We start from the raw sequence: 23,209 nt of genomic DNA on the forward strand, positions 1-23,209 counted from the left end.
AGACTTTAATTTGTTCTTCATTTTAACTAAATCTAAAAAACTTAGCTGGAACTAAAACAGGTTAGCTGATTTGTGCTTTTGGCAAGTCCCTCACTCATAAAAAATCAAACTCCTAACATGAACGTTGAACCATGAACGCCTGTATCGAACACTGGCACCTGAAAATGTGCTGTTTTAGTCCATTTTGTGTTTTGAGTTATGAGACAAAACTTAAAACTCTTAAAACTTAAACAGTGTGCATGTGTGTAATGTGTGCATTGTGTCATCATGGTAACTCTTAAACTTTCCACCATTAGAGATACATGTAGAACACCCCCTGTATGATGTCACTGCAAAGTGTCTGCCATGAGCCAAATTTTTTATATACATGATAACAATGTCCATTATCTAAATTATCATCACAAATATAGACCTGTATAATCATTTTGAGGTCTTCTGAAAACTACTATAGTGCTCGGACACGGGTCGAAGCTGTAAAAGGGCATCCCCAGCCCCCTCAGAGTTCCTGGATGGTCAGCGTGGCCCCGTGTATGTAAATGATCGACAACAGCGCTTAAGTGGAGACAATTGCCCCTGCAGCTGCTGTGGTGTCTGTGCGTTCAGGGGCGCAGCTGTGCCGGGCCCAGTGCATGCTCCCCTCATCTCCTCATCTCCTTATATGGAAAAAAAAGGACCTCAAAATCTGCAGCCCATCCAGGAGAGATCTGCTTCTACTTCCTGATAAAGAGGTGCTGGAACTGATAAACCACTGCCAAATAGTGCTCCTCCAAAACAGCCACTGACAAAACCCAGCCAGGAGTTGCACCAAAAAAGTATATGAGTAGAGTGGTGTTGCTATCTCCAAACTGTAAAAAAGTGGAGCATGGTTTTCATCAATCTCCCTGAACAGCTTTTTCGTTCCTCCAACCACCCAGGGTCTATAATTTATAATACCAGGCATACTTATACCAAATAAATAATTGTAGCAGTGTATATCATTGTCCAGTTGCAGACAAGTTAACATAGTAGACAGAGTAAGGTTCTGGTTCATGTTCAAGTTAAGATAATAATCTCTTCTGCTATTCTCTGCAAGGTTTTGTCTGATAGGTACAAATGAGCATCAGGGCTGTAACACAAAATATATTTAATGTATTTTATACATATTTTATTACAGTACAAAGTTATACACAAATTATAATACTTATTAAGCTAAAATAAGTTTTGGTAAGGCAATAATTTGCATCCAAGTGGTTATTTTGATGTGAATTAGTATTTATTTTACCTTTATTAATGTCTTATCATGTGTATTCTGCTGTTTTTACGCTTTCCTATTAATAAACTAACTTCTTATTACTGCTTATAGGACATGAAGACAGATGCTATTGGAAATAAGGATGTTATTAAGGGCTAGTACCAAAAGAAAATGAGTTTTTACTTATTAACACTTAATATCTTAATAAAAGTTAGTGATAAACTTTACTTACATTAATTGTGTAATGCTTATTTCAGTAGTTAACTCCTTTATAATTTCTGAAATTAGTGAAAATGGTGGTAATCTGAGTATTTTACCCTGTTTTAAGGAATTAATGTTTGACTTTTTCTACAAACTGTTCAAATAAACAAACTAAAATGAAATATAGGGGACCATTATATTTCAGGGTACAGTTTTAAACACCTAACTTGCTGCTAATTTGCAGACATGTGAGTATGTTTTGTATCTGTTTTTCAATACTTTTGACAACCCAGATAATGACTATGATTATCAAAATATGATTATGATTATATTAATAGCTGATTAATCATGCTTATTCCACTTAATTGTTGTTGACTGTACAGCTTCTTGTCATATTCTATTGTCTTTTTATTTATTTAGGTCTAGTCTAACAATATTGTAAAGTTGTTATGTTTTAGTCAAGTGGATTCACATTGTTTTTATTCCCACAGCTCTTTGCGCACCATCTGGAGTTGTGTGTTGGTGGTACATTTGCATTTTTACGACCGCTGCAGGACGTCACAGGATTCTGCAGAGTGCGAGTGCGACAGAGGTGACTAATAAGGAGCCTGCACGGACGAGCCCACAGCTACCAGCACCTGTCACTCTGCACTTCCCTAAAAGGACACTCTGCAGCCAATCAGAGCGCGGCGTTGGGCAGCGTCCATGGTCCCTGGACAGGCCTTCCCAGGAAATAGTGAGCCCCGCTGGAGGTCTGGACACACCTCCCCCCCTCTCGCACACACATACACGCACACACACAGACAAACACACACACTGCTGTTGCATCTCAGCTGTCTGGTATGTTATTGCACCCCCCCTCTATCTACTCACACACATACACAGGGCTGAGATGTAATGGGTAAAAGTACTCTGTTACTAGTACCATAATACGTACTACATTACTACTCTCCATAATAAGGTACTTCAGTAAATACTCTTGTTTGGCTGTACTACAACTACCAAAGTATAAATGTGACTTTTTGACCTGTATACAGTGTGCGAACAGATTTACTTACTTCTTGTACTACTTCTACTTTAATGAGTTCTTCTTGTATATAATAATTGGAAATTACGACCTATCTTCTTCAGTTTTCTTACTCAGTTTTATTGCTGCAGTATAGTTCTTGAGAAAGTTACATGTTACAAAGGTTCACCACTTCACCCCAGCAATGTTTTTTTTTTTAATATTATACATTCATAAAAGTACATTTGACCTGCTAAACCTTATATTATATAGTCAGATCATAGACTGTATACATAAATGGACTTGGCTCCAGATTTGTTCCTATATTTGATAGCCTCGATGAGCTTCATTTGACCAGAGCCGAACGCTGTGGATGATGTCGCTCTCGCTTAGTCCACTTCTTTATACAGTCTTTGAGTCAGATAATAACAGTCAGTCATATACACTACCGGTCAAAAGTTTTAGAACACCACACTTTTTCCAGTTTTTCACTGTTTACTGTCAACCAAAACGTATTCTAAACTTTTGATTCATGAAAGTGTCCACCTGTGGCAGATATAACAGCTGAACACACTCGTGGCTCGTTCTGTTTACAACTGAAATCAAATATTCTTCAGAAAGTTCTTCACAAGTCTGTTGCAGATATTCCCAAAAATGTGTGGCATTTGTAGGTTTCTTGGCTTTCACTCTTCTGTCCAGTTCATCCCAAACCAGCTCGATGGGGTTTAAGTCTGGAGACTCTGCTGGACACTCCATGTTTTCAAGTTTACCATCTTGTTCTTTTCTCCTGAGGTAGTTTTGGCAGAGCTTGGACTTATGTTTTGTTATCTTTTATCTTTTTTTTAACCTCTGGCTATTCAGTTCTTACCTTTGTACCATTTCAAGCTCTTCTTTGGACTTGCACAACCTGAATTGCAATAAATAACTGGAAAAATGTGGGTGTTCTAAAACTTTTGACCGATAGTGCAGATCTCATACAAACCAACTCAGGATAATTCCCCAGGATAAACAATACACTAGCATTTTAGATATTTAAAGGTATTAAATTTACAACTGTACCTTGCCTTTTCAAAGTCGATAAAGCCTCGCAAAGCATTACATTATTAATTCACTCCACACTTGATGATGTTAAGCGACTATAGAAGCCACAGCTGCCTTGGTGCAGACTGACAAAAGGCTGCCAGTCTGCACCACCAGCACAGAAAGAGAACAGTGCAAAAATGTTGTTCTTTTATCAAAACAGAACAATGTTGTTTCTTTTCTGATAATATTTTATACTTGTTAAAACAATGTGTTCAAATTCAGATGTGTATTTCTATAATGACACAGACTCTAAAACAAGGATATAACCTATAATGCTGACTCGTAACATAACAAATGTGATGTCTTTGTCTAAGGCCCAGAGTTACTACTAAAAAAAGTAAATGTAGTCATGTATTTTGGTTCCAGATGAGTTAAGAATCATAGTGATCCAACAAATATAGCCTCTAATCTATCTGGCATGTTATTACCTTCTCACCATAGCCCATAGCCCAGTTCCATAACCAGATTTGTCAGTGAGGATCTCCTGTTACAAGTGCTGGATCACCCACATCCACAGTGCCCCAGTGCTTAAGCTTAGTCATATTACCACAAGTACAGAGGGAAGGCCGCCGTGCTAAATATGTGTGCTATAAAAGATATGAAGAGAACTTTGGAAGCCACTTAGTTATGTAATTAGACTGATATTACCAATTAAGGAATGCATAAGCGCACATAGTCCGGGCAAAATAATTTGGTAACACTTTATAATAATAAGCATGAACAAAATGACTACCTTCCTAACCATGCCCCCTTGAGTAAGTAGTGACTAAGCCTGAGCATTCAATGTGTTTATTATGAATTAAACCATCGTTCATGCTTCATTAATGCAAATTAAGGTGTGGCATAGCAAGAGGTAGGAGAGGCTGGACTGAAAAATGGCTGATTGCTTAATATTGCTTTGGAGATCTGTAAAATTAGAAGATTTTGTGTAATACCAAGGGCAGCAAAAAGCAATTATTAGAATTAGAATAAGTACACATCGGAATTACACAATCAAATGCTAGTAAAAAATCCACTGGCTATAAAAAAAAAAAAGAAAATACTTATAAAACTTATCGAAATATATTTTTTTTATCCTTTGTTTACTGTTCTAATGTTGTTCTGTTTTGTATCTGGCCTTTGCACTTTGTTCCATATTTGCACCTTATGTCTCAGTTGCACTAATGCTCAGCTCGGATGCCCATAACTGTACGAGCACCTGACCTGTGTGAAATGTATGTGTGTGTTTGTTACGCTGTAGACTGTGACTGCAAACAGAATTGCCCCTTGCGGATAAATAAAGGTTTCTACTCTAGTCTAAAAAGGGCCTATATTACAATTTTTTTAATCTATGTTTTCATGTTTCCTCATCAAAAACATAGCTGGGGTTATGGTTATGCTTTGTTCCATTCACACATGTTTAACGCACAAACTCTGCATATTTAGATTGTGTTCTTCTCTCAAACAGAAAACACGCTGTTCCATTTCCTGCTGTGTTTTTAAACTCCATACACCTTCACTAGAATCCTTTGGATAATTTCAGCTCAGGAAAACTGCCAATTTCCACTGAACTAAAGGTAAAATCTAGCTGTTAACTTGAGGACATGACATCACAAGGTGGAACAGAGCATTTTGAGCTTTGGAGACATAGACAGACTAATAATAAAGGATTACTCAAACATGTGTGAATGAAACAAAACACAATATCACCGTAATGCTGTACTTTGCTAATCCAAACAGGTGCCTGACTCCACCACATTTTGTTTCTCTAAGGTAACTCTCTCTTCATTGGTGGCATCCCCGTCACCCAGGGTTCCGCTAGAAGCATCACTTAATTTGGACTTGTGTGAACTCCAAGCCCCGCCCCCTGGACCCCCACAGACTCCTCCCCCTCCTCCCTCGGACCCCTCCACCCCCCCTCCACTCGGGACGTCCTGGGTGTATTTAAGGACCCCCTCTACCACTCAAGCTTCGTCCCAGCAGAAACACCAGACCTTGAAGTTACAACTTGGTGAGTAACTCTGCTGCTGCTGCTGAGCTTTTGCGCTAGGCATCATGGGAGTTTGTGGAGCAGGGAGGATGGCTATAGTGCCATAACTTTAGGTTTAAGTTTTGATTAGTTTGATGGTACTTTGGTTTGAAAGTTGCAAGGAAATGGTTTGCAAAATGTTACTAACTTGACTAGACATATGAGTAGTTGTTCTTCAGTACATTTTAAATCAGTGTAATAGTTTCAATTTCTAGTGCTAAGGTAAATTTGAAGATTGCTTAGAGTATTTGCTTTTTGAAATTCTTAATAGGAAGGACCTGGGTTCAATCCTGGTCATGCGTATTATATTCATGTGTGATTTCAGTGTATTTTTATTCTACAGTTGTAAGATTTAATTCTGAAATTGAAATGAAAATAACCAAAGTCACAATAGTGTTCAGTCTATTAAAACAGACTCCCAAATGTTTCTGAAGTACTCTAGTCTAGTAGCTATACTGACCTAATAATACTTAAAGATGCTCTAACTTTTTGGTGAAAGTCTGACACCCAATTCGTCTCCAGAGACATGTTATTGCTTCACATAGAAGAGTATAATTTGGCATAAAAGATCAAGTTATAGATCAAATCTGTGGAGAGACTACTTCACTTTCCGTACAAATGTGTGCATTTCAAGTTAGTTTTCATGATCAAAAACACCTAGCTGAGTAAATGGAAGATAGATTTACAGCAAAAGTAGGTGGTGGACTCCCTACTTCAACCAGAAAAGTTACGCTGCGCACGTTTAACCTTTACTCCATTCAATATTCAGAGCGGTCTTAAATGAGAATACCTATTGTAGTAGGATGCTCCAAGTGTAAGTAGGACAGGATACAGCTCTGGCTCCTTGATAGGTCACAACAAATGTTCCCAGCTGCTGCTCACTTACAAGTGTGGATGTGAACAGCTGAGAAAAGACCCCCCCTCCCCTCCTGTTTCTTTAAACCACTTGTCAAGGAACACACCACCTCAGCTGTTAACTGGCCCCTGTTAATCGTCCCAGTATAGGACAGTGATGGATGGAGGGGAGAGGGGTTATGTTAACAAAAGAGGGGATGAACAGACAACCTAAAATAGTCATGTGTGTTACAGGGAGCAAGTCATGCCCTGTTTTGGCTTTTTGGGACAGCTGGAGAGATTAGGCCACTTAAAGGTGTGCTCATACCCAGCATAGTGTTGTACTGTTGTCAGGATTGCATAGCCTTATTTGTACATGAGGATAAGTGGATTTTAGAATGAAGTGCCAGAGATTACACTAAGGAATATTTAACATGTAGCTGATTTTTGAATTTGATTCAAATTTAGAAATTTTGATTATAGATTAGTTTGGTTTGGAATTTGACTTGTTTTGAGATATTTATACTAGGATGTTCTTGTTTTTCTTATACAACTCCACACACAAACACACACACATATATACACACACACACAAATGTAAAATATAATCAGAATTTTTTATACATATATATTTTTTGGCAAATATAATAGTTTTGACATTCATTTTTTTTACAGTACTCCAGTTGTATATTATTAGTTTCGGCATCCACATCTATGCAACATTTTAAGGACTTCCCCATTCAAGATTTAATATTCTGTGTTAAATTATTTACTTAATTTGTTAATCGCTTTTGCAATCTTAATTTTTCATCATTCTGAAACCTATGGATAGAATATGTGACATAAAGTGTACTTCATATATTGAAACAGAGACAGTGAACACATTCAGTCAATCATATCCTTAGCATAAAGCCAATTATCTAAACCATATTAATTTTAGTTTTTAGTTTTAGTTTAGTTATTTATTTCAAACCTGCACATACAATTCACATAACAACATAACAATACAGATGCATTGTTTGAAAAGGGGATGGATGAAGCAAAATCCCCTCCCACACTTCACAGAACAGCACTTCAATTATACATGTAAATTATAATATAGTATAATATTATTCTGTGTTTTTTCAGCCGGCCAGCCTAAAACAAACCAAAGATGTGTGACGACGACGAGACTACCGCCCTCGTGTGCGACAACGGCTCAGGCCTGGTCAAGGCTGGGTTCGCCGGTGATGACGCCCCCCGCGCTGTGTTCCCCTCCATCGTTGGACGCCCACGCCACCAGGTATGCACGCTCAGAAACCACCAGACTAAAACAAGAGAAGAAATTCACTGTATGGTATTGATTGTTGGTGGAAGATTGACGGGCTGTGTGTTTTTTGACCGCAGGGTGTGATGGTGGGTATGGGTCAGAAGGACTCCTACGTTGGAGACGAGGCCCAGAGCAAGAGGGGTATCCTGACCCTCAAGTACCCCATCGAGCACGGCATCATCACCAACTGGGACGATATGGAGAAGGTGAGACTATAGAGCTCATGTCTAAATCTTCTTCAGAAACATACAAGATAGGGCTGCACAGTATACTTGTATATCTCAATCAAATCAAAATTGCAATTAGAGTTGCTGCTATTTTCAAATGGCCAAGGCTCCAATCATTTTTATTGTAGAGTCCCATGCGCTTGCCTGATACATCAGCCGGTTTCACTTCATAGAAACCGTTTGACTTCACAGGTACTTTTTTCATTAACCAATCGCTGCTATTTGGTTGTGACGTATATAATGCGGGGCTAACTAATATATTAAGCTTTTCCCAAATCCCGTAGGAAGAAGGGCAATAACGTCTTTCCCCTTGATAAAATTCACCAAACATTCTCGTTGTTCTGGCTTCAGTTCCTCGATCTCGGGAATTGTTGCCAACACAGAACGTATGGCTCTTCACTGATTGGCTGGTGAACCGTCTAGTGTATTCCGATTCGTGATCTAGTCACTGGAGAGAAATGAAATTGAGCGGAGGCAATAGGTGGCGCTAGCCTGGCTACCCATGCGCAACTACAGAACTGAAAAAGAAGACACTGACCATACATAATACAATATTTCAAGTTTCAAAATTGCGTAGATGCTCCTTACCTCAATCACCAATATGATAACTATAACATCTATGGTAAATAACTGTGCAAGCTGTGAAGTTCAGGTTGTAGGTGACTTGGTGACAACTTGAAGTCAGTTTTTTGGATCAGTTGTTTACGTTTGGCCTTTTTCTTCTTCAGATCTGGCACCACACCTTCTACAACGAGCTGCGTGTGGCCCCCGAGGAGCACCCCACCCTGCTGACAGAGGCCCCTCTCAACCCCAAGGCCAACAGGGAGAAGATGACCCAGATCATGTTTGAGACCTTCAACGTCCCCGCCATGTACGTGGCTATCCAGGCTGTGCTGTCCCTCTACGCTTCTGGTCGTACCACTGGTGAGTTTGAAGAAATACTGGTTAAAAGTTATGGTATATGATAAAAAAAAACATCAATACCACAATAGAATCAATATAATAAGTTGTATACTATTGACATTAACATATTGTCTTGCTGTGTGCAGGTATTGTGCTTGACTCTGGAGATGGTGTGACCCACAACGTGCCCATCTATGAGGGTTACGCTCTGCCCCACGCCATCATGCGTCTGGACTTGGCCGGTCGCGATCTCACCGACTACCTGATGAAGATCCTGACTGAGCGTGGATACTCCTTTGTCACCACTGGTACGAGTCCACACATAATAAATGAAAAGTTACAGGGGTAGGGAGGCAAAAGAAGAAGGTTTTCATGAGAAATACATACTGATAGTGCAAAAAAAAATATTACAAATACAAAGAATACATTTTTATTGATACAATGCACTTCATACACAAGTTAACTCAATGTGAATACAGTAAGTAAGTATTTTTAAGTTTTTTATTCAGATGTCTTACCAAATAATACTTAGACTCAGTACAGGATAACCAGTCAAAGTGATTGAATAGTGATATAAAATTGTGTTACTTTACAGGTATTTCATAAATTTTTTGTTATTAGTCAAACAATGCTTTGGTTATTGTTCTTTTTTGAGTAGTTCATGTACTTATACTAGTACTAGTTGGTGATATCGTATCATCAAAAGTCTCACAATAATATCGTGAACTGCCACAATATATATCGAATTACAAGTTTCCTTTGCTTAAATGCTTAAATGCATGGTTTTATAGTAGTATGAACATCAGAAACTACATATCCCATGATTCATTTCACTGCAGACAACATGAAGAAATATATTTTTTTACTTGAATTTTTAGGATTATGACAGAAATAATTCACACCAAAATCTTATCAAGGTATTTTAAAAGCAAAAAAGTGTCCCATCTACAATTGCATTAGCCTCTTGAAAATATCACAATAAATATCGTACCGTGAGATTTGGATATTGTTACATCCCTAGTTACTGGTACTTATTTACTTACTACTATTTATTTTTAAAAAATTCATAGATGCTTTTTACTTTTACGTATACAAATTTGGCAGCAGTACTTTTTCTTGTAAGTTATTATGTTCTTAAAGATATAACTGTACTTTTACTGATTAAAAATATTTGAAGTACTTCCAGCACTCTCTGTAAATAACTCAAACACAAACTGCCAGCATTCAATATCCTAAGTCTAATCCACTCACTCCAGTCGATTAGTGTCAGCAGTAGACTAAGCAGGAGCAGCCCATCCATCACTCACTTGGATGCTTACTGACTTAAATGTCTCGTCTGCAGCTGAGCGTGAGATTGTGCGCGACATCAAGGAGAAACTCTGCTACGTGGCTCTGGACTTTGAGAACGAGATGGCCACCGCTGCCTCCTCTTCCTCCCTGGAGAAGAGCTACGAGCTGCCCGACGGTCAGGTCATCACCATCGGAAATGAGAGGTTCCGTTGCCCCGAGACCCTCTTCCAGCCTTCCTTTATCGGTATGTTACTCCCAGTTTAGATCAGTATTAGAATGTATTTATGAACTTACTTACAGATATTATTATTATTTATTCATAGAAGTTATAGGTTTTCTTCAACAATTCCTGTTAAAAATGTAATTATCTAAGCATTTTAATTTCAAACTATTTAAATTTTTTTTCAACATCTGCAAAATTTCCACATTTAACCCAAAAAATAATTATGTGTTTATATTTATCATGGGTTTCAGCTCCATTTTGAGGGCTTTTTTCCTTTAAAAACATGTAATTGTTAATCGCTATTGCATCTGTCCTAATTTTTCACCATATATTATTGTAAACTCTGAAATTAGTTTGTAAGATCAAATAATAATGTTCTTTACAGTTCATACACTCTTATAGTTCACTTATAGACTCCTTTGTGCTTTGAGCGATACTTACTTTTGATCTTGTCCTGCAGGTATGGAGTCGGCTGGTATCCATGAGACCGCCTACAACAGCATCATGAAGTGTGACATTGACATCCGTAAGGACCTGTACGCCAACAACGTGCTGTCTGGAGGTACCACCATGTACCCCGGTATCGCTGACCGCATGCAGAAGGAGATCACCGCCCTGGCCCCTAGCACCATGAAGATCAAGGTATTATTTATTTGTATTTATTTATTTATTTAAAACAAGGACAGTGCACAGAAAACATTAAAATCAGAGAGAAAAGATGCTCTGTGCCTGATTTTGCTATAAGCTACAGTCATCAGCATCTGTAGTCCTTGGGCAGGTACAAGAAGAAAGGAAAGGAATCTATTTACATTTGACCAACTCTAGCAACAACTTTTCATCATAAACAGTGTCTCCTTAAAATAACCTTTATCCAGTTCATCATTAAACATGTACAACAATCAAAATTAATTAATTCTAATTTCCATAAGTAGAGAAGAGCCTGCAAAGACACTCAAATGTCATGGGAAGAATTTTTAGATAGGCTACAGTGAATAATGTCAAAAATTATGACTGAAAATGAATGTACCAGTACCTTAAAGGCCCAATGTAGGGCTGCTCGATTATGAAAAAAATCATCACGATTATTTTGGTCATTACTGACATCACAATTATTCAAACGATTATTTTTTCATTAAAGGATGCATTTATTCACGATTTCTCTCTCTCAATAAAAAAAACCAAAACACTTTGTTACTGATAATTTACACATTTTACTTTCAAACTGAAAATAAATCCAGGCTACAAATATGAACCTTAGAGCAGTTTTGCAATGTATAAAGCATAAAATGAAGAAAATATACTTTGAACATGAGATAAGGCATAGAAAAACATAAATGTATCCACAATAAACTATATATCCAGCTGTTCTACAATCTCTATATTTAAAAAATAAAATAAATATATTTAGTTATATAAAAAATATCCCAAAATAAACTGTTAAGCTTAAATCGTTTCAACTTGATTATGTGAGTTTGGAAATCGTTTGATACACAAATTTAAATCGCAATCAAAATTCAATTAACTGCACAGCCTTAGCCCAATGTGTAACCCATAAAAATAGACTAGAATCAATTTTGGATGTTTTTATTGCACTGAAAAACCTGTGTCCTTACTATGAGCGGGCTTCACCTGCTTGTCTCCATGAAATTTGTTTAGAATCATGCGCATTCCAGAAAGTTACATGGTCTTGCTTTAAGAATCAGGAGTTTTAAAACTACCTTTCTCCCGCATATATTCATGTTTTATTATTTTAGTGCAGAGTTAGAACAGTTTGTCCAACATAGTCTTACAAACCTTTGCCGTTCTCTCCAGATTATCGCTCCCCCTGAGAGGAAATACTCCGTCTGGATCGGAGGCTCCATCCTGGCCTCTCTGTCCACCTTCCAGCAGATGTGGATCAGCAAACAGGAGTACGATGAGGCGGGTCCTTCCATCGTCCACAGGAAGTGCTTCTAAACCTCTCCAACCGACCAAACAACGAACCAAAGAACCAGCGCCAAAGAACCAACACCAAAGCCCAAGCATTTCCCCTTTCATGTGTTTTTACTGTGCCTTTCTATGCTGTATATACCTGTGCCATTGTAATAAAGATAGATGCTTTTGACAATATCACAAGTGTACAAGAGTCTTTATGCACAAAATAAAAATAAAACTAACTAGAATACCTTATAGATTAATAGATGCTAGTACAAAAGTGGTGGCATCAGCTCAAAAGCCCCCAAACTATAAAGGAAAAGAATCATATGAGATTTATTTTCAGCATCTTAACTCAGATTTCAGAATATGAGGAGGCTTAGATTTAGACAAACTTTATTGATCCACAAAGGAAATTATTTGGACACAGTAGCTCACACATCACAATACAATATAATAATAACAGAGTAAAAAGTATAACTGGTAGTAATAAATACTAAATATGTATCAAAATAAAATAGAAAAGTAATAAAATATAAAATCTCAGCTATATCTGCTCTCAGCTTCATTAAAGAAAACATAAAATACAGCCTTTAACAGACATGTCAAATTCAGGCCCGGGGACCAAATTTGGCCCACAATATAATTATATTTGGCCAGCGTGATCGTATCAAATATGTATTAGAGCTGGCCAAAATTTTTTTATTATTTTATATTTTACTTGTTCTGGATTCAATGTTTAAGCAAAACTATTATTGAATGTTTATTTTAATAAGAAAAGGTTCAACATTACATATCTTGAAAGAAGAGAAAACATGCAGATGCTGTTGAAAATTTTCAATAAATATTTAGTTTGGCCCACGACTTAGTCCCAGTTTTTAATTTTGGCCCCTCTGTGAGTTTGACACCCCTGACCTATAACATTGTAAATCAGAAAGCACTGTATTTATTTCGTAGTGGGCCAAAACGGTGAAAATGTTAAAACTGTTCACATTTCTGTTGACATTTTAATAAAATCAATGTCACAAGCTGCTTAATACACAGTCACACAATTTATCATGATTATTTGTATATTTTTGTTATTTTTGTACAGTCATTGTTGATGTGAATGTGGTGCATCCTGTCTGTTTTCTGTAAAAAAAAATAATAATAAAATAAAATAATTAATAATAAAAAATAAAATAAAATAAATGTATAGCGTGTCACGGACCCCAGGAAGAATAGCTGCTATTTTTCCGTAGAGCTAATGTGGATCTAAATCAAAACAAACAAATACAATCCCAAATTTCCTACCCTCAATATGACCCTTGAACGTCCCTTTACCCAAACCACAGGTGAGCCACATCAGTATAATAACACGACTCCTCCTTCATTCCTCTGTCAAGTACGCGTTTGTTTGTTTTTTATTTAACCTTATGGAGCGAGACAAAACTTTACCTCAAATGTCTACAATGCCGAAAATTTCGGATTGTAACGTGATCCGCTTTCATCTTCAAGTTCTTTACGGGATTACAGTCAAACGGAGTGAGAGGAAACACGACAGATTGTTCATTGGTGGAGCGAGAATATTTGGAGTCCCTTTGGAGAATTTGGCTCGGATTTACATCCCTGATTTTGGCCTGGTTCCTGGGTATGTTACAGCATGCATGGTTGTTTAGAAATGATCTTAATGCATAAACTTTTACGTTCATATTAGGTACGTTTTGCTGATCTGACTTGTGTTTTGCACGTAGTTTTTTGGTGCAGGCTTGTTCCTTGCTGACTGAGCGACTCGCTACTGTTGGACTCTTCAGAAAACCTGGCTCTCTTCCTCGTATCAAGACGCTACGTGTGAGAAATTACTATATTATTTATTTTAATATCATTGCTTGATGGGAATAAGCAAGTAATCATAAAGTCCAGTAGCCTAATATTTCAAGAACATCTGTAATTGGAGAGACAAGTAAAAAAAAATGTAATTAAAGGTCCTAAATCACACAAAATGTACTCTGTAAACTTTAAGCCAGGTTATAATGTTGTTACCTCATCAAAAACATACCTGGAATTGTGTTTTGTTTCATTCACATTCACAGGTTTTGAGTAACACTTTATTATAAATTTGTCTACATCTCCAAAGCTCAAAATGCTCTGTTCAACCTTGTAGTTTTCAAGCGAACAGCTCCTTTAACCTTTAGTTCAGTACAGATTGGAAATTCCAAGTCTGAAATTATCCAAATGATTCTAGTGAAAGTGTATGGAGTTTAAAACCACAGTGGAGCACTTCCTGTAGGCTGTATTACCACATGACAAGGTAGAGTTTTTCTCTTTGAGAAAATAACTCTGCTTTATGCAGGATTTGCATGTTAAGCATGTGAGAGTGAAACAAAACACAACTATGTTTTTGATAAGGAAACGGCATTATAACATAGAATTTAAAAAATAGTGTAATATTGGCCTTAGGGGCAAAATTTAACTGAAATTGTAAGGCAAGACAAGTTTATTTGTATAGCATAATTCAAAGTGTTTTACAGAATAGAAATACATTAACATCACAATACAAACAAATCAAGACATAAATATTCTTCTTAAAATTGGAATGAAAAATGAAAACCTTTCAGTCATATGCACAGCTAAACTGAACTGTTTTGAGCCTGGATTAAACAGTGTCAAAGTAGAGGTCTGTCTAACATCTTCAGGAAGACTGTTTCAGATTTTAGCTGCATGAATCTGAAACGCTGACTCCCTGACTCTGGGCACCAGCAGGAGGCCGGTCCCTGAAGTCCTCAGAGTGCGAGATGGTTCAGATGTACTTTGGTGCTCGGCCATGGAGAGACTTGTGCAGAAGCAGAGTTGCTTTAAAGTCTATTGTTTGAGCCACAGGAGGCAGTGCAGAGACCTGTGCACAGGACTTACATGTACTTCCTAATTTGAGGTCAGGACCCGAGCTGATGCGATGTACTGCAATTGTCTCACCAGCTCGTTTGGAGAGGCCAGTGACCAGGCCTCTCTAAACGGTGGTTTGTACAGTTTCAATGGTGCACAGCTTAATGTGACTTCTATGGAGTACTGTAGTGCAGTAGCAGTACACTACACAAGTTTACACAAATTTAAGGCCCTCTCCATAGGCTATATTAAGAAGATGACTTGGGGAGTTTGATGTCACCCATAGCATTCAGCTCTAGTCAAATGATGCTCATGAGGCTAGCAGTTATAGGGGTAAATTTGGAGCAGAGTTCCATTTTAGGAATCGATTTACGAACGTTATGGCAAAATAAAAACGCCAGAATCATGTAGAGTGGCTTAATACGTCTTAATAACGCTTTAAGATCAAAATGAGGAGCCTGACAGCAGCAGTCACAGAGAGAAGCGTGACTTTTTTCAGTATAAAGTGAATTGGAACCAGAAGCGTGTCCATGTTCACTTCTTATTTAGAACGGGGTGGCCAGCAGGTTAGCCATCTCCATTTATGTATGCAGTTTATCCTTATCCTTAAGTGCTCATTTTCATCACCATTATTCATCTGCAAGTAGGTTAAATGATTGATTGATGATTGATCATGTAGGGAAAAGCATGTGGGCCATCTTGAATAACTTCCACAAAACATTAAAAACATGTCCGTGCTCCCAGGCTCGGCTGAATCGTGGGGAGGACTGTCTATCCACAGCCCTGCCCTATGACGTTGCTACTCTTATAAAGCAGTTCTGCAGAGAGTTGCCGGAGCCTCTGTTCCCCTCTGACCTCCACACGGCCTTACTGAAAGCACAAGCCCTGCCCACACCGCAGGATCGCACCTCAGCCCTGCAGCTCCTGTCCTGTCTGCTGCCTGCCCGCAACTGCTCCACGCTTCACTATCTCTTTGACTTTCTCTGCAGTGTCTCTCACAGGTAATCATGGCTTTAATATTCCTGTTATAGGTGCCATTTTGAGGACTTTTGGAGTGATTTTTTATTTTTTTTTAAGATTTAAGTTAAATGTACACCATGTAACTTTTCCAATGGAGAGTCCTGCCCCATTCGACTAGAAAGATATGTTTAATGCCAATCTACAGAGAAGTTACATGTCAGATTTAAGGAGAGGAATGCCTGCTCACAGTAAAAAGGCATGTTTTTAAAAGGTGTAAAAACGACTGTATTTCAACAAATGCAAGATGTATAGGTTTAATGCCATAATGTGGAACTTGGGGTGAAAGCACTAAAATCTCCATGGAGACAAGATCCCATCAGAAAAGTTGCATCCTCTTCATTTGATTTTTGAACAAATAAACCAGATCATTGGTGGTAGTGGTTTGCATCACACTATAATGTGTTTAAATGTGTTTATTTGCATAAAAGAAGGCCTAAAATGTTGTCATTAATCTAAGTTTTTATTATTTTATGCAAAGAACAGTTTAAAATTATAAAATGGGGAAATGCACAAAACCATTTTTTATTCTTTTAGATGTGATGATAACTTGATGACCAGTTTAAACCTGGCGACAGTGTTTGCTCCGTGTCTCCTGCCTCCTCCAAACCAGTCTGAGATGTCCGAAACCCGCCTGGAGCTCAGAGTTCTAGTACTACGCAACTTCATCGAAAACCCAAATCTATTTGGTACACTTCTTTTTGGGGACACACTTGTTTTGGGAACACTATTTTATGGTGTAGTCTTGTGTACTAATATCTTAGAGTTGGACAAACTTTATTGATCCACATGGGAAATTACATGGACACAGGAGCTCACACATCACAATATAACAAAGAGAAAAAATATAAATGGTAAAAATAAATTCTAAATAAGTAGCAAACATGGCAAGAGACTGTTGTCAAATAGGGCATAATTGTATAAATATATGTACATTGTGTAATTCTGGTTACTAAGATCAAAATTTTCAGGAGTCATCCCCAAGACTGTATTGGACAGTGTGGGGTTTCTGATGGACTCTCCCATTTCTAAAGAATTGCAAACTAAAAGGGTAAACCGAAAAAGACACAGCTTTGCAGGTAAATACTAGACATACATTCAAAACAGTTTAGTTTCTATAAGTTTTTATCCTAAAGCATGTCTTCTAAACATGCAGTGAAAAGACCTGCAAAGACCATCCCATGGATCCAAGTACGGGCCAAGGCCAAAGAGCCTATTTCGGAGCCCACCAAGCCCCCTTCATCCCGGTCAGGACTGAGACGGAGCCTGGGTCAGGAGAACTTTCCCAACCTGCAGGTGTTCAGGAGCTGTCTGGCACGGGAAGGTAAGCACTGTTCAGAAATGGCAAACGTGACATTTAAGTGTGGCTTGTGATGGGAAAATATTGTACCATTTTCAGAGCACAGTTACAAATTATCAGAAGAGGACGACTCCAACAGTGTAGGACAAGAGAAATTAAAAGGGTATGTATTTCTTCCTATTAAGATTTGGCAGTAGTTGGAAATAAAGGTTAAAAATTGACTTTTGTGATCATGTTGGACCGCTGTCTGTTTACATCTCTAAAGCTCAAAATACTGTTCCACCTCCATTTTTCTCAGTAGAGATGGACAATTCTTGGGCTGAAATTATCCAAATGACACTTTCTTCCACCACTGAGCTTTAGGGGTTTTGTTATTCAACTGAATCCTATATTTAGTTGTTTTTTTACATTGTTCTTTCATCTGAGAAACCTTCAATAATAAGTGTGATGTTATTATTGTGTTCGTCTGCTCACCAAAAGGACCAAAGGGCAGGAGGGGCACAGCTCTCCGGTTCTGACTGGAATAGGTAAACTGGCCACTTGGAGAAGACGTACGTCACTCTGAAGAGCAGCCATGATGAAGTCCATGTTTGTCAGCCTGATTCTAACTCTTGACATTGTTAATATGTATATAATGTTTTATATTTATTTATCCAGATTGTATCCGGACTATAACATTTCAATAAATATTTTACTAAATTTTACATTATCATATTTTAATAACAATTTTAGGCTGTATGGGCTGTTCAGATTCTATTACAGTTTGAGCTTAAAGTACCTAGTTTAATAAACAAAAGGTTCAGTAATTGGCATATTTGGAATAAATCCAAAAAGGAACACACACAAAAAAAGCGGAACCTGTAAGAGAATTTAATTTATCCTCCATGCACATCTTTGTTTAACATTGACTCACAGGAGCTATAGTAACACGATCATCTTCCATTTGCAAACCATTATCTAAATTGTGGTGCATTGCCGTCAAACCGGTGCCTACTGGCCTTCATAGTCTCACCAAACTTGCTTTATAAACCTCCTCCTTTGGAAGCATAGACAAGGGGCTTGAACACTCAAAGATCATACTATGGTCACTGTAGTGGACCAAACAGAAAGGCAAAGACAAGGTATAAAAATAAGTTTAAATTTAATAACATCAAAAAGAGATAATTTAACAAAGGCTCAAATTAGGCAAATAATTAACAAAAAAAAGCTGGGACTAACTGCGGTAACTTAAACTGAACAGAACAAAACTAACCCCACCAGACAAAGGAACAGGGGTGTTTAAATACATGAGGACCAACTAAAGCTAAACACAAGAGGGAGGAGTTACACTAAATAATTAACTAAACTACTAACTTAAAGTAACAAGAAGGCAAATAATTACAATACAGAAAATAATAAAGTGACCTTAAAGCAAACTGAACAAACTAACTTAATAAAACCAAATAGTGCTCCCTCTCCCCCTTGTTGAGTCACGATGGTTTCTCCCAAGGGTCCTCCGTCCAGTGCTCAAAGAAGAACAGACTTATATTAACTTAAATCAGAATATAAGTCTAAATAAAGGAATAAAACTATGTAATGTGATTAACTTAATGGTTGGCAGAGCTATCCATCACAGTCCCTTTTGAAATCGTACTATGTGAACTTTTAAAGTCCAGTCCCATATTATTGATGGTAAATAAACCTCTCCTGCTTAAGACATTCAGTTGGTCTCCTGCCTTTTACTTTCATCTTTTCTTGGACAAGCTGAAAACTTCTACAACAGAACCTAATCTTCACTACCACCTGAAGTACATTACAAGAAGTACAATAAACATTTCAAGTGAAATATTATCACTAGGCCTGGATAATTAGGCTGTTAAATCAATTAAGGAAGCAACCAATCTTCTGCGACGTTTCCAGCTTTTTTGTGGTATCAATGGTTTCTATAGCAACGGGGCCTGATGCTGTGAAGTGAAGCAAATCGCATCCTGCAGAGATTATGTAATGAAAAAGGATGCTACCGGAAACTAGACATTGTGCCTTCAAAATAAATGTCTAATGACGTGAAACATAATAAAATGCAGAGTTTTTACAGCGTTTTTGTTTACAATACGCCAGACGTAGATTTATAACACACGAGAAACCAATAAAGCTAAAAATGGTAAGGTGAGATTCAGACTTTTCCTTGTAATGACTTGATTTATTTTGTAATGTAACCGGAAGTAAGCTACCTGATTCTTCCGCTAGTTTGACAGGGGCAGGTGCTGGACCCATCAACACAAGCGGACACGGTGAGCACAACGCACTTATTGTTTTGATGCATTATTGCCTAGAAACTGTATTTAACTAATTAAAATGTGGGCATTGTTAAAGGTTAATTTATTTTCTTTTTGTTAACCGATCGGCCTAACCAGTAATATACATTTTGCTGCTATTTCAAGGCCTATCTTGGGTAAATAAATGCACCTGTGCGCTATAATAACATTGTTGTCATGCAGTGTTTGGTGTCGCAATGCTGTGAATCTAATCTAATCAATTTTTTTTTTGTTTGTTTGCACATTGTTTGCAAATATGATCACGCACTTACGCACCACCATCTTCATCTTCATCATCATTTTCTTCATCTTTCCCCCCCTGCAGGCGTATCGACAGAGATGGCTTCGGCTGCGCGGTTGTCCTTCCTCGGCCTCCTCCTGTGCCTGTGCCCGGGCAGAGCTCCAGCCCGCAGCCCGCGTACGGTAGACCAAGTGTCCGAGGCCGACATCCAGCGCCTCCTCCACGGCGTCATGGAGCAGCTCGGCATCGCTCGGCCCCGCGTCGAGTACCCGGCGCACCAGGCCACCAATATAGTGGGCCCCCAGAGCATCCAGGGTGAGATAAATATTAAACACTGTGCATAACTTGCTTGATTTTCTGAATACTTCGCGTCTGGTTTCATCTCGGATAGTTTTGGATTGAAAATGTTTAGATTATTTAGATATAAAGCTCATTACATATGAACCTGTTGACTGTAGTGCTTCTGTGTGGCCACCAGGCGGAGCTCACGAGGGCCTGCAGCATCTCGGACCCTTTGGCAACATCCCCAACATCGTGGCCGAGCTGACAGGTGACAACGTGCCCAAGGACATGAGCGATGACCACGGCTACCCAGACCCACCCAACCCCTGCCCACTGGGAAAGACCGGTCAGTCAAGTAAATTCAGATGTGAAATAAAGGATCAGTGATGATTTTGAGTGTGAATTATGATGTAAGATTTGAATTGTGTTGTTTAGCTGCAGATGGATGCTTGGAGAATGCACCCGACACAGCAGAGTTCAGCAAAGAGTTTCAGAAACACCAGCATCTGTATGATCCAGAGCATGACTACTCTGCCCTCGCAAAATGGGTAAGAAATGATTTTAGACCTTGTCTGTATAGATATATAAAAGATACACATATTGACACACATAATTTTAAATAATTCTACAGAAGTTAAATAAAGAGTAAACAACTAAACATAAACTAGACGTAACAATAAACGTTTTCATTCTTAATAGCTTTATAATTGAAACTGTATTTATGACATATTTGTGATTATCAGTCAAGCTACCACAATATTTATATGCGCTTCTGAACATGTTTGTGGACATCTAAACCTGTATTTCACAAACTATGGTACTTGTACGTCTATTGGTGTACGGGTCTCTCTGCAGTTTGAGTAGATCTGTTTGTTCTTCAGAGATATATCTACTCATATTTAGTCCTCTTTTGAGATTATCATTATATAGATCTATCTTATCCAGGGTATAATCTCATTTTAGCCAAGGTCTAGTCTCATTTTAGAGAAGATGTTCTTTTTCTGATTCATTCTTATTCTGCATAAAGTAACTTGGGGCCCAGTCTCATTATAAGCATTATATGGGCTCTATTTACACTTACGTCACAAAACCAGTAGACGTTTGGAAACATGTGGATGACGACTTCCTTTGGGCTCTGTTGGCGACAATAACTCTGACAAGATCTGGGTAAACTGAGAAAATGGCCCAGTTTTCTTCATCTAGATGTCATTGTATTCTTTCTTTTTTCCTTGTATAAATTGCCTTTTAATTTGTGTATTATAATTTGTCTAATTTAATTTTAAAAAATGCCTCTTTGATGCCTGTAAGTGTCATCGAAGATGCAATTAGAGTCATCTCCGCCATAGAAAGCTTTGGCAGGTTGTGAAGATGCTGCTGTTAAATCCATGCTTTTATCACATGCCCAGTGTCAGTAATTACAGCAGAAGTTGTCATCTGCATCTGTCTGTCTTCTGGTAAGCATGAATAGAGCCTATTCTTCTCAAATGGTCACCCTGTGGTTAAGAATCACTGTTCTTGAGGATATTTATAGCTCTAAACCTAGCTGAAATATGGTGTGTGACATTTGAGAACCACAAGTCAAAGCAGTACCACATACAACATTGTCAACTTTTTTGAAAGCTTTCAGCATTCAGACAGTTTTTAGTGCAATTTGTGAGCTAATTTGTGAGTTTTAAAGTAATACATGTGTTTTTTTTTTTCTTTTCTTTCCTTTCAGAATAAGGAGCGTTTGTACCAGAAACTGAAGGGGGCACCAAAGAGAAGAAAGAGGGTATAGTGTTTTGTGGTTTATGGTTAAGAACAATGTGGGATAATAAACACAACTACTGGCAATTACTCTGTTTACTTCACACCTAGGCTCTATTAAAAGATGAATTTATGATAAAAATAGAAACATGTTTACATTAAGTAAATTACAAGTGGTTACTATTGGTTTGCCTGTTTAAACTACAAAACTGTCTGATCATGTCTATTGTCATTTATACAGAGCACAAACCCATATTTACAAGGCCAGAGGCTGGACAATGTGGTGGCGAAGAAGTCTGTCCCACACTTCTACGAGGATGAGGAGGAACCCACTGCTTCACCCACCGTCACCCAAACAACAGCCTAAACCGATAAACGATTACACTCCACAGCCCTGGTCACACCTCACTCATTAGAATTTCATCTTATATTAATCAATAATTACAACACAGGTATCGTTAATGAGGACCTACCAGCATGTTGTTTACGTTTTGATCAATTCTGAACGTCAATAATGTTAGAATCAATGTTTGCCCTCACCTGACGTTGTAATCCCTATAGTTTAATATTAAAATAGAGTAATTACCGAGCCTATCCATATGAAAGAAATACTGGCACAAAGTTTCATTTCAAAACTAAAACGGTGCCATTATTCAACCCTAAACATTGTTGTCAGTTCAAAGTACATAAAGACATAAAATTGATTTGGCAAGTTAGTGGATATGAACGCTTTCTATAGGCTAATTATTTTTGTTTTTATTTCAGCACAGCTTTCGTCTACGATAAGGTGATGTACAAAACTGAATCATGTCATTCAAATGTTGTGCAAGCCAAATGAAATTCCTCAAATATTGGCTGTATGTTTTCAGTTTTAATTTAAATTTTGTGTGCACTATAGGCGGACCATCTGTAGCAGTGTGTTCTTTTAGAGAAAGAGAGACACTTTTATCACTGTACAGTAAAGAATAGATTACGTTATTGTCCAACTTTTATAAAAAACCTTAAAATAAGAACTTTGTGTCTTGGGGCAACCTGCAAATATTGTAATAGTTGTGTATATTAAGCTCTGGTATTTCAGAAGAATAGAAAATGTTTTAAACTCAGTTGTAGAAATTCACATAAGGCCTTCATTTCAGTTGCTTTTGTATTTATTTACAGTTGTACAGAGTTCTCAATGGGCAGACAATCTCTTGTTGTTTCTCGGCGGTTTTGTTCTGAAAAGTCAAATAAAGCTTATC

The 23,209-nt window shown here is 37.8% G+C and overlaps 2 protein-coding genes across 2 annotated transcripts; both read left to right on the forward strand.

The window, feature by feature from the left end:
• Positions 1–5,474: 5,474 nt before the first annotated feature.
• actc1a (actin alpha cardiac muscle 1a) lies at positions 5,475–12,388 on the forward strand. The gene is made up of 8 exons (XM_055149121.1): positions 5,475–5,511; positions 7,492–7,645; positions 7,750–7,878; positions 8,628–8,823; positions 8,949–9,110; positions 10,145–10,336; positions 10,776–10,957; positions 12,128–12,388. Exons 2-8 carry the CDS (start codon positions 7,517–7,519, stop codon positions 12,269–12,271), a joined length of 1,134 nt encoding a protein of 377 aa, XP_055005096.1. The 5' UTR covers positions 5,475–5,511; positions 7,492–7,516; the 3' UTR covers positions 12,272–12,388.
• A 1,189-nt stretch (positions 12,389–13,577) lies between these two features.
• On the forward strand, positions 13,578–22,538 carry LOC110164283 (uncharacterized). The gene is made up of 14 exons (XM_055149767.1): positions 13,578–13,859; positions 13,963–14,059; positions 15,836–16,092; positions 16,646–16,797; positions 17,080–17,187; positions 17,265–17,432; positions 17,508–17,571; positions 17,889–17,969; positions 19,635–19,678; positions 20,028–20,258; positions 20,422–20,571; positions 20,661–20,773; positions 21,943–21,996; positions 22,213–22,538. The coding sequence occupies exons 1-14, from the start codon at positions 13,645–13,647 to the stop codon at positions 22,336–22,338; spliced, it is 1,860 nt and encodes a 619-aa protein (XP_055005742.1). The 5' UTR covers positions 13,578–13,644; the 3' UTR covers positions 22,339–22,538.
• The last annotated feature ends 671 nt before the right edge of the window (positions 22,539–23,209 follow it).

This window comes from Boleophthalmus pectinirostris, unplaced genomic scaffold (assembly GCF_026225935.1).
Source record: "Boleophthalmus pectinirostris isolate CB_2022bp ecotype Guang Dong unplaced genomic scaffold, ASM2622593v1 HiC_scaffold_13, whole genome shotgun sequence".
NCBI classification, from domain to species: domain Eukaryota; kingdom Metazoa; phylum Chordata; class Actinopteri; order Gobiiformes; family Gobiidae; genus Boleophthalmus; species Boleophthalmus pectinirostris.

Excerpts from the sequence above, each read along its gene's own strand:
- actc1a (XM_055149121.1), top strand. The coding sequence starts at position 7,517 with ATGTGTGACGACGACGAGACTACCGCCCTCGTGTGCGACAACGGCTCA. Across the intron at positions 7,879-8,627 it reads ACTGGGACGATATGGAGAAG|ATCTGGCACCACACCTTCTA; the intron begins GTGAGACTATAG and ends TTTCTTCTTCAG. Across the intron at positions 10,337-10,775 it reads CTTCCAGCCTTCCTTTATCG|GTATGGAGTCGGCTGGTATC; the intron begins GTATGTTACTCC and ends CTTGTCCTGCAG.
- LOC110164283 (XM_055149767.1), top strand. The coding sequence starts at position 13,645 with ATGGAGCGAGACAAAACTTTACCTCAAATGTCTACAATGCCGAAAATT. Across the intron at positions 16,093-16,645 it reads CTCTGCAGTGTCTCTCACAG|ATGTGATGATAACTTGATGA; the intron begins GTAATCATGGCT and ends TTATTCTTTTAG. Across the intron at positions 20,572-20,660 it reads CTGCCCACTGGGAAAGACCG|CTGCAGATGGATGCTTGGAG; the intron begins GTCAGTCAAGTA and ends TGTGTTGTTTAG.